Source organism: Pseudophryne corroboree, chromosome 5 (assembly GCF_028390025.1).
Source record: "Pseudophryne corroboree isolate aPseCor3 chromosome 5, aPseCor3.hap2, whole genome shotgun sequence".
In the NCBI taxonomy this organism is placed as follows: Eukaryota; Metazoa; Chordata; class Amphibia; order Anura; family Myobatrachidae; genus Pseudophryne; species Pseudophryne corroboree.
In genome coordinates, this window is record NC_086448.1 from 598,294,837 (window position 1) to 598,307,236 (window position 12,400).

The 12,400-nt window shown below is 43.5% G+C and overlaps 1 protein-coding gene across 1 annotated transcript in view; it reads right to left on the reverse strand.

Moving 5' to 3' along the window:
• Nucleotides 1–906: 906 nt before the first annotated feature.
• The window catches only part of MC5R (melanocortin 5 receptor), a 46,766-nt gene continuing 35,272 nt past the window's right edge, over nt 907–12,400 (reverse strand). The window contains exon 2 of the mRNA XM_063924976.1: nt 907–2,007. Within this exon, the coding sequence (XP_063781046.1) occupies nt 945–1,922 (978 nt within the window). The 5' untranslated portion in view covers nt 1,923–2,007 and the 3' untranslated portion in view covers nt 907–944. The remainder of the gene's footprint in view (nt 2,008–12,400) is intronic.

A 12,400-nucleotide genomic window follows, 5' to 3' on the forward strand; every position in this document is an offset into this window, starting at 1 on the left:
TTTACTATAAAAGACTGCACAGTTTTTACAACAGAGTGTACAGCAGAACTGTTTGGTATAGTATCTCAGGGCACAGATAAATAAACAAATATACCTGATAATGTAAATACATGGCTGAATGAAGTTAGGAATATTAAGTGATATTTTTGTATAAATTACACAAATCAATACATTAAGGCAATCTAAACATCAACAGGATTAGGTATAAAAACAGTGCAGATATAGGTGTAGCATATAGCAAAAGGGTATTATTAATGTAAATATTAATGTAAATGGCTTGGTTGAGTGAAACTGTCAAACTTATTAAATTAAAAAAGGTATATACATAATACAACACAAATATAAATGATTACAAATGTATTTCTAAGTCGGACACCGTGGGATATTGCAAAAACCCATTTGTAAGGGGTATCAAGAAGGCCACTATGAATTCAGTCACTTTAAGTGTCAAATTTGTCAGTCTATGACATGCATAAATAGGAAGGTTATCTGGATTCTATTGCTGAACCTCAATTGCACAGATCTTCATCAAGCTGCTAATATTAATCCCCTGCACTGGTGAAGATGGTATAGTCCATGCAGGTGATTCAACTAAAGGATCTCATGGTCGATGACTGATGGCAAACACGTGCTGGAAGATGACATCCAAAGGTGAATCTTCTAATATTAGTAATACCTTTTGCGCCATGCTACACCTATATTAATGCTGTTCCTTTATTTTGGATATTAACACCCTCCATATGAACAACTCCTTTTTTTCTGACTGCCGTTCTTGTCTCCTTACTGTATTTAATCGAAAGATTAAAAAAAAAAAAATGTAAATTGCATTTCAATATTTGTTATACCGTTCAGTCACTATTTGTTACCTCTGTACAAATGATCACATATCATGACACATATTTTTATTAGGAGACAAGCAGAATGTGACTTCATCAAGTACTTTATTAATATTTACTAGGTAGTTCACAAATGAATCTCAGATTGCAGTAACAAATGATTTCTTTGAATGTCTTTCGCATTTCTTGACTGCGGAATGCATATATTAGAGGATCAATGACAGAATTACACATTATTAGAATGAGGTACATATTAAAGTGGGACATAAAACAGACACAGTAAAGATTCTGTGGACACGAAATCATCAGAATGAGGTGGAGAAAGAATGGCGCCCAACATACAATAAATATACCAATCAATATTGTTAGGGTAATAGCTCCTTTCATGCTTGTTCTCTGGTGGACTGAATTGTAGCCTGGCAAAGCAGCTATCCTCTTTACATGAGTGCGGGCCAGCAAGAACATATGGATATATAAAGATACCATGAGAAAAAGCATAGTGAAAAACATGGCAATAAGACATATTATGACATACGTTGATTCATAGTAGTTAATAAAGACAATACCACATCCAGTGCAGAATGTCCAAATGCATGCAATGATGGCTCCAGCTCTCTTCACAGTCATGATGTTATGGTATCGTAAAGCATAAAAAATGGTGATGTATCTATCGACTGCTATGGCAAGCAAGCTGCACATTGAAGCCACCACTGATATACAGATCATGGAGTCAAAAGCGTTGTCAATATGACGTACAAAAGCATCTTCCATAACTAGATGTTTATTATTGATAAGGTTTATTGCGATGGTCTCCCAAGCATTGGACACGCTGACTAACATATCAGCCACTGCTAAGCTACATACAAAGAAATACATAGGGGAATGGAGATTCTTGTTCTTTATAATTGCAGTGATGACGAGTATATTTTCCAGGAGACTTACAATGCCAAGAGTTAAAAATACCTCAGCGGCTATTGCCACTTGATCACATGATGAGAATTTAGTCTTGCTTGTTGGCATTGTGTTATTGCCATCCAAGTTGCTGATGTTAAGTTCCAGTATACTTTGCTGCACAGATGAGTTCATCACTAAAAGAATATGAAGTTCCTTTCTTCAAATACTTGGTCTGCAATTGTTTGCTCTGAGCCCATTGTCACAACAGCTGAATATTCTGTCAAGAATAATAGAGATACAGTTAAGTCAATTATTAATGCCGTTTTTACTACAGATGTGTTATTATTTGTAATAAACAAGGTATGTGTTCCTTAAAATGTTACATGCACAGTATACATAAAGACATTTATAATTATACAGTATTATCATTCCAAAAGCTTAAAGTGGTTGCCCAACATCATTAGTTAAGCTTGCGTCCGGAATATCCACAAAGCTGTAGAGGCTACCACGTGGAAAAGCTATTTGAGGAGGGAATCTATGTGAAAAGGTATTTGTGTGAGGTGGGAGAGCTTTGTAATGGGTAAACTGTGCGAAGGTGGGAAGAGCTAGGTGAGGGGGGAGAGCAGTGACAGGGTAACATTTTATATATATAAAATATATATAAAAATCACTGACTCAAGAGCAGCTAGACTTACCTGCCACACCACTTACCCGATGACAGAGAAGGGAAACAGGGAAAGTGCAGCATATATCAAAGAAATCTGCTGCAGAACCTCTGTAATATTTTCAGGGAATACAGTACTTACATTTTAAGGATATTCAGATTTATCGGGTGATTTCCCACAAAATATGTGTCTAATAAATATGCCCCAAAAACATAACTAAAACCTGTGAGTGACTTTATGTGGAAGACGAAGAGACCGGATCCACTTATAGCTCACACCCTGGCTGAGGCTGTGCATGGTAGGTAATGAGACTATATAGGGTACATTTTCACCTGAACCTGCTTGAAAATGGGTGGAGGTCAGGGGATTCCATGAAGAAAGGAAGTGGAGTACAAAGGGGAGCTGAGGCGGAAGAGGTGAGGAACATATGGAATTGGAGGTGGGAAGGGCACAGAGGAGGGGCCTGCCCATAATAACTGGCCACACAATGTAGGGAGAGGGCAGCAGTAGGGCCCTGGAGGCAGGTGGAGTAGGTATGTGGGGAAGAGGAGGTGGAGCAGCCAGAAAGGGGATTATCTCTATCCTGACACTGCCCATATTAACTGCAGATGGAGGTCACACAGTGCCCCACGACCCAGTACTTTAACTGGCACCTCTCAAATATTTGGGAAGGTGAGCCACCCCCTTGCTTCCCCCCAATCCAGTACCTATGACTAAAATAAATGTTATTTATGAATATACAATGTAGCTATGCTCATCTTACCCAAGGCATGGATGCACTTGCTGCGCTGAGCCGCAAGAGCAGCTTAGTACACCGAGTTGTGACTAGGTATGCCGCCCATTCATTCTTACGGCCGTGTGCATGCATACACAACATAGTCGAGGGCACACTACTCGTGCCTGCTTTGCCTCAGCGGTAATGCTAAGCATGGCTGTTGTTTGTAATGTTTTCACTTGGGGTGAATGCAAGTAAATGGAGCTGGTAGCATCTGGAAAACTGCTCCAGGCAGCTAGTGTAAATGCTACTAGATAAGTGGCTCTTGGAACTAAAGAGCCTCATAACTCTTTACTTGCATTATTTGAAGAAGAAAAGAAACAGGTAAAATAGTTACTTACAGTATGTGCCAGTGGATATGGGATCTTATGCTAATGGTAATTAGAATATTAATGTTTGATTTACATTAGTATATCATGCCTTCTACTAGCAAATTTACACATTTCAGTTAGGTTAGTTATAAAACAGATGACATTATTATATTAAATCTTCAATATTTATTTTAAGACAGTATATAATAGAAGACAATTTGTGTTACTCATTTTCTCTTGCATCTAGCAAATCTAAACATGACAGGAATTATATGCCATACATAATAAAGATGTTTTTTCACAGGTATTTTATGGCACCTGTCTCTGCATAAATGTTCACATTTAGATAGTTGCATATAAAAACCTCAGGGTGGAAATTGGTTAACAAAACATAACATATACCAGTAATGAAAAACTGGCATGAATACGCAGTTTCATTTGCATTAACGCTTTAAATTGATTGTAGGTTTCCTTATACGGCAGTCACATATTGTGCAATCAGGGCTGTGTGAACTCACTGAAGAACATAAAATGGTGATGTTATGGGAATTTTATGATGATTATCCATTTACTTTTAATACAGCTTCAGCAGGTATTAGCAGTAGGGAGACAGATTTTGATCTCTAAAGTATGCATCACTATGCTACAGAAAGATATTTAACAATTTAATATTTAAAATTAATGAACATTCAGAACATCACTGCGGAATGACGAAAGATCTAAGCAAAAAATGAGGCACAAGCTCTTTGATATATGTTGCATGAACAACACTACTATATAAAGAGAAATGTTAACAATGTGATTTGGGTTTTAGATATAAGTGAAATAAGTTATAATTCCATTATTAATATCTTTATTTAATACTGTTTTATGGGGATGCAATTAAAATGCCGGCTTTCGGGATCTCGGCAGTTGGAATACCAACGCCTAGAATGCTGTCAAGTTCGGGAGACCAACACTGGAATCCTGGGAACCGGCATCCCAACCATGGCCCTCATTCCGAGTTGTTCGCTCGTTATTTTTCTTCGCATCGGTGCGATTTTCCGCTAACTGCACATGCGCAATGTTCGCACTGCGGCTGCGTCAAGTAAATTTGCTAAGAAGTTTGGTATTTTGCTCACAGCATTACGAGGATTTTTCTTCGTTCTGGTGATCGGAGTGTGATTGACAGGAAGTAGGTGTTTCTGGGCGGAAACTGGCCGTTTTATGGGTGTGTGTGAAAAAACGCTGCCGTTTCTGGGAAAAACGCAGGAGTGGCTGGAGAAACGGGGGAGTGTCTGGGCGAACGCTGGGTGTGTTTGTGACGTCAAACCAGGAACGAAACTGACTGAACTGATCGCAGTGGCAGAGTAAGTCTGGAGCTACTCAGAAATTGCTAAGAAATTTCTATTCGCAATTTTGAGAATCTTTTGATCGCAATTCTGCTAAGCTAAGATTCACTCCCAGTAGGCGGCGGCTTAGCGTGTGCAATGCTGCTAAAAGCAGCTTGCGAGCGTACAACTCAGAATGAGGGCCCACAAGTATAGCGGGCTTCTTGTTAGGTTTAGGCACCACCCGGGGAAGGGGGAGGTTGGGTTGTTATTAGAGATGAGCGCCTGAAATTTTTCGGGTTTTGTGTTTTGGTTTTGGGTTCGGTTCCGCGGCCGTGTTTTGGGTTCGAACGCGTTTTGGCAAAACCTCACCGAATTTTTTTTGTCGGATTCGGGTGTGTTTTGGATTCGGGTGTTTTTTTCAAAAAACACTAAAAAACAGCTTAAATCATAGAATTTGGGGGTCATTTTGATCCCAAAGTATTATTAACCTCAAAAACCATAATTTACACTCATTTTCAGTCTATTCTGAATACCTCACACCTCACAATATTATTTTTAGTCCTAAAATTTGCACCGAGGTCGCTGTGTGAGTAAGATAAGCGACCCTAGTGGCCGACACAAACACCGGGCCCATCTAGGAGTGGCACTGCAGTGTCACGCAGGATGTCCCTTCCAAAAAACCCTCCCCAAACAGCACATGACGCAAAGAAAAAAAGAGGCGCAATGAGGTAGCTGTGTGAGTAAGATTAGCGACCCTAGTGGCCGACACAAACACCGGGCCCATCTAGGAGTGGCACTGCAGTGTCACGCAGGATGGCCCTTCCAAAAAACCCTCCCCAAACAGCACATGACGCAAAGAAAAAAAGAGGCGCAATGAGGTAGCTGACTGTGTGAGTAAGATTAGCGACCCTAGTGGCCGACACAAACACCGGGCACATCTAGGAGTGGCACTGCAGTGTCACGCAGGATGTCCCTTCCAAAAAACCCTCCCCAAACAGCACATGACGCAAAGAAAAAAAGAGGCGCAATGAGGTAGCTGTGTGAGTAAGATTAGCGACCCTAGTGGCCGACACAAACACCGGGCCCATCTAGGAGTGGCACTGCAGTGTCACGCAGGGTGTCCCTTCCAAAAAACCCACCCCAATCAGCACATGATGCAAAGAAAAAGAAAAGAAAAAAGAGGTGCAAGATGGAATTATCCTTGGGCCCTCCCACCCACCCTTATGTTGTATAAACAAAACAGGACATGCACACTTTAACCAACCCATCATTTCAGTGACAGGGTCTGCCACACGACTGTGACTGATATGACGGGTTGGTTTGGACCCCCCCCAAAAAAGAAGCAATTAATCTCTCCTTGCACAAACTGGCTCTACAGAGGCAAGATGTCCACCTCATCTTCACCCTCCGATATATCACCGTGTACATCCCCCTCCTCACAGATTATCAATTCGTCCCCACTGGAATCCACCATCTCAGCTCCCTGTGTACTTTGTGGAGGCAATTGCTGCTGGTCAATGTCTCCGCGGAGGAATTGATTATAATTCATTTTAATGAACATCATCTTCTCCACATTTTCTGGATGTAACCTCGTACGCCGATTGCTGACAAGGTGAGCGGCGGCACTAAACACTCTTTCGGAGTACACACTTGTGGGAGGGCAACTTAGGTAGAATAAAGCCAGTTTGTGCAAGGGCCTCCAAATTGCCTCTTTTTCCTGCCAGTATAAGTACGGACTGTGTGACGTGCCTACTTGGATGCGGTCACTCATATAATCCTCCACCATTCTATCAATGTTGAGAGAATCATATGCAGTGACAGTAGACGACATGTCCGTAATCGTTGTCAGGTCCTTCAGTCCGGACCAGATGTCAGCATCAGCAGTCGCTCCAGACTGCCCTGCATCACCGCCAGCGGGTGGGCTCGGAATTCTGAGCCTTTTCCTCGCACCCCCAGTTGCGGGAGAATGTGAAGGAGGAGATGTTGACAGGTCGCGTTCCGCTTGACTTGACAATTTTGTCACCAGCAGGTCTTTCAACCCCAGCAGACCTGTGTCTGCCGGAAAGAGAGATCCAAGGTAGGCTTTAAATCTAGGATCGAGCACGGTGGCCAAAATGTAGTGCTCTGATTTCAACAGATTGACCACCCGTGAATCCTTGTTAAGCGAATTAAGGGCTGCATCCACAAGTCCCACATGCCTAGCGGAATCGCTCCGTGTTAGCTCCTCCTTCAATGCCTCCAGCTTCTTCTGCAAAAGCCTGATGAGGGGAATGACCTGACTCAGGCTGGCAGTGTCTGAACTGACTTCACGTGTGGCAAGTTCAAAGGGCATCAGAACCTTGCACAACGTTGAAATCATTCTCCACTGCACTTGAGACAGGTGCATTCCACCTACTATATCGTGCTCAATTGTATAGGCTTGAATGGCCTTTTGCTGCTCCTCCAACCTCTGAAGCATATAGAGGGTTGAATTCCACCTCGTTACCACTTCTTGCTTCAGATGATGGCAGGGCAGGTTCAGTAGTTTTTGGTGGTGCTCCAGTTTTCTGTACGTGGTGCCTGTACGCCGAAAGTGTCCCGCAATTCTTCTGGCCACCGACAGCATCTCTTGCACGGCCCTGTCGTTTTTTAAAAAATTCTGCACCACCAAATTCAAGGTATGTGCAAAACATGGGACGTGCTGGAATTGGCCCAGATTTAATGCACACACAATATTGCTGGCGTTGTCCGATGCCACAAATCCACAGGAGAGTCCAATTGGGGTAAGCCATTCCGCGATGATCTTCCTCAGTTGCCGTAAGAGGTTTTCAGCTGTGTGCGTATTCTGGAAAGCGGTGATACAAAGCGTAGCCTGCCTAGGAAAGAGTTGGCGTTTGCGAGATGCTGCTACTGGTGCCGCCGCTGCTGTTCTTGCGGCGGGAGTCCATACATCTACCCAGTGGGCTGTCACAGTCATATAGTCCTGACCCTGCCCTGCTCCACTTGTCCACATGTCCGTGGTTAAGTGGACATTGGGTACAGCTGCATTTTTTAGGACACTGGTGACTCTTTTTCTGAGGTCTGTGTACATTTTCGGTATCGCCTGCCTAGAGAAATGGAACCTAGATGGTATTTGGTACCGGGGACACAGTACCTCCAACAAGTCTCTAGTTGGCTCTGCAGTAATGATGGATACCGGAACCACGTTTCTCACCACCCAGGATGCCAAGGCCTCAGTTATCCGCTTTGCAGTAGGATGACTGCTGTGATATTTCATCTTCCTCGCAAAGGACTGTTGAACAGTCAATTGCTTACTGGAAGTAGTACAAGTGGGCTTACGACTTCCCCTCTGGGATGACCATCGACTCCCAGCGGCAACAACAGCAGCGCCAGCAGCAGTAGGCGTTACACGCAAGGATGCATCGGAGGAATCCCAGGCAGGAGAGGACTCGTCAGACTTGCCAGTGACATGGCCTGCAGGACTATTGGCATTCCTGGGGAAGGAGGAAATTGACACTGAGGGAGTTGGTGGGGTGGTTTGCGTGAGCTTGGTTACAAGAGGAAGGGATTTACTGGTCAGTGGACTGCTTCCGCTGTCACCCAAAGTTTTTGAACTTGTCACTGACTTATTATGAATGCGCTGCAGGTGACGTATAAGGGAGGATGTTCCGAGGTGGTTAACGTCCTTACCCCTACTTATTACAGCTTGACAAAGGGAACACACGGCTTGACACCTGTTGTCCGCATTTGTGGTGAAATACCTCCACACCGAAGAGCTGATTTTTTTGGTATTTTCACCTGGCATGTCAACGGCCATATTCCTCCCACGGACAACAGGTGTCTCCCCGGGTGCCTGACTTAAACAAACCACCTCACCATCAGAATCCTCCTGGTCAATTTCCTCCCCAGCGCCAGCAACACCCATATCCTCCTCATCCTGGTGTACTTCAACACTGACATCTTCAATCTGACTATCAGGAACTGGACTGCGGGTGCTCCTTCCAGCACTTGCAGGGGGCATGCAAATAGTGGAAGGCGCATGCTCTTCACGTCCAGTGTTGGGAAGGTCAGGCATCGCAAACGACACAATTGGACTCTCCTTGTGGATTTGGGATTTCAAAGAACGCACAGTTCTTTGCGGTGCTTTTGCCAGCTTGAGTCTTTTCAGTTTTCTAGCGAGAGGCTGAGTGCTTCCATCCTCATGTGAAGCTGAACCACTAGCCATGAACATAGGCCAGGGCCTCAGCCGTTCCTTGCCACTCCGTGTGGTAAATGGCATATTGGCAAGTTTACGCTTCTCCTCCGACAATTTTATTTTAGGTTTTGGAGTCCTTTTTTTTCTGATATTTGGTGTTTTGGATTTGACATGCTCTGTACTATGACATTGGGCATCGGCCTTGGCAGACGACGTTGCTGGCATTTCATCGTCTCGGCCATGACTAGTGGCAGCAGCTTCAGCACGAGGTGGAAGTGGATCTTGATCTTTCCCTAATTTTGGAACCTCAACTTTTTTGTTCTCCATATTTTATAGGCAGAACTAAAAGGCACCTCAGGTAAACAATGGAGATGGATGGATTGGATACTAGTATACAATAATGGACGGACTGCCACGGTTAGGTGGTATAAAAATACCACGGTTAGGTGGTATATATTATAATAATAATACAATTATGGATGGACGGACTGCCTGCCGACTGCCGACACAGAGGTAGCCACAGCCGTGAACTACCGCACTGTACACTGGTTGATAAAGAGATAGTAGTATACTCGTAACAATTAGGATGACACTATGACGGTATAAAGAATGAAAAAAAAACCACGGTTAGGTGGTAGGTATATAATAATAAATAATACAATTCTGGTCGGACGGACTGCCTGCCGTGTGCCGACACAGAGGTAGCCACAGCCGTGAACTACCGCACTGTACACTGGTTGATAAAGAGATAGTAGTATACTCGTAACAATTAGGATGACACTATGACGGTATAAAGAATGGAAAAAAAAACCACGGTTAGGTGGTAGGTATATAATAATAAATAATACAATTCTGGTCGGACGGACTGCCTGCCGTGTGCCGACACAGAGGTAGCCACAGCCGTGAACTACCGCACTGTACACTGGTTGATAAAGAGATAGTAGTATACTCGTAACAATTAGGATGACACTATGACGGTATAAAGAATGAAAAAAAAACCACGGTTAGGTGGTAGGTATATAATAATAAATAATACAATTCTGGTCGGACGGACTGCCTGCCGTGTGCCGACACAGAGGTAGCCACAGCCGTGAACTACCGCACTGTACACTGGTTGATAAAGAGATAGTAGTATACTCGTAACAATTAGGATGACACTATGACGGTATAAAGAATGAAAAAAAAACCACGGTTAGGTGGTAGGTATATAATAATAAATAATACAATTCTGGTCGGACGGACTGCCTGCCGTGTGCCGACACAGAGGTAGCCACAGCCGTGAACTACCGCACTGTACACTGGTTGATAAAGAGATAGTAGTATACTCGTAACAATTAGGATGACACTATGACGGTATAAAGAATGAAAAAAAAACCACGGTTAGGTGGTAGGTATATAATAATAAATAATACAATTCTGGTCGGACGGACTGCCTGCCGTGTGCCGACACAGAGGTAGCCACAGCCGTGAACTACCGCACTGTACACTGGTTGATAAAGAGATAGTAGTATACTCGTAACAATTAGGATGACACTATGACGGTATAAAGAATGAAAAAAAAAACCACGGTTAGGTGGTAGGTATATAATAATAAATAATACAATTCTGGTCGGACGGACTGCCTGCCGTGTGCCGACACAGAGGTAGCCACAGCCGTGAACTACCGCACTGTACACTGGTTGATAAAGAGATAGTAGTATACTCGTAACAATTAGGATGACACTATGACGGTATAAAGAATGAAAAAAAAAACCACGGTTAGGTGGTAGGTATATAATAATAAATAATACAATTCTGGTCGGACGGACTGCCTGCCGTGTGCCGACACAGAGGTAGCCACAGCCGTGAACTACCGCACTGTACACTGGTTGATAAAGAGATAGTAGTATACTCGTAACAATTAGGATGACACTATGACGGTATAAAGAATGAAAAAAAAACCACGGTTAGGTGGTAGGTATATAATAATAAATAATACAATTCTGGTCGGACGGACTGCCTGCCATGTGCCGACACAGAGGTAGCCACAGCCGTGAACTACCGCACTGTACACTGGTTGATAAAGAGATAGTAGTATACTCGTAACAATTAGGATGACACTATGACGGTATAAAGAATGAAAAAAAAACCACGGTTAGGTGGTAGGTATATAATAATAAATAATACAATTCTGGTCGGACGGACTGCCTGCCGTGTGCCGACACAGAGGTAGCCACAGCCGTGAACTACCGCACTGTACTGTGTCTGCTGCTAATATAGACTGGTTGATATTTAAAGAGATATTAGTAGTATACAACAATACTATACTGGTGGTCAGGCACTGGTCACCACTCCTGCAGCAAAAGTGTGCACTGTTAATTAATATAATTGTACTCCTGGCTCCTGCTAACAACCTGCAGTGCTCCCCAGTCTCCCCCACAATTAATTATAAGCTTTTAATTTATACATTGATGACTGTGCAGCACACTGGGCTGAGCTGAGTGCACACAGACTGAGTCACACTGTGTGACTGACTGTGCTGTGTATCGTTTTTTTTTTCAGGCAGAGAACGGATATAGCAGAGAGAAGTGAACGGATATATTATATTAAATAAAAGTTAACTAGCAACTGCACTGGTCACTGACTGTGGTAAACTAACTCTGTCTGCGACTCTGCACAATCTCTCTCTCTCTATCTAATCTATCTCTATTCTAATGGAGAGGACGCCAGACACGTCCTCTCCCTATCAATCTCAATGCACGAGTGAAAATGGCGGCGACGCGCGGCTCCTTATATAGAATCCGAGTCTCGCGATAGAATCCGAGCCTCGCGAGAATCCGACAGCGTCATGATGACGTTCGGGCGCGCTCGGGTTAACCGAGCAAGGCGGGAAGATCCGAGTCGCTCGGACCCGTGAAAAAAAACATGAAGTTCGGGCGGGTTCGGATTCCGAGGAACCGAACCCGCTCATCTCTAGTTGTTATAGTCAGGCACCACTGGGGGATGTTAGATTTAGGCACTAAGGGGGGTGGTGGGGGGGAGAGGGTTAGGCTGCAGGGAAGGGGGGGGGGTTAGGCATGACCAGAGCGAAACTTAGAGTTAGGCACTAAGGGGGAGGTTAAGGTTAGGCTGCAGGGAGGGAGGGATAGGGTTAGGGGAGAACATACATTACCTTGCCCCTACCAGGATTTCAAAGATCGGGGTGTCGGCATCAGTATTGTGACTACCGGCATCCCGTCTGCCAGTCAAACATACTGAACCCGTTTTATGTTATTGTGACCCCCTTTTGTCTGGGTTATCTTTGTTATATGGAAAAGAGATGGATTTTAACGTTGTAAATAATAATTAAATATATATGTATGTGTTTTATTTTTAATGTAGTATTAATAAACAATAAAGGGTTAATATAGAACAGTGTAGTTAGCTGTGGGGTGATCTGAAGGTTTCAATGGC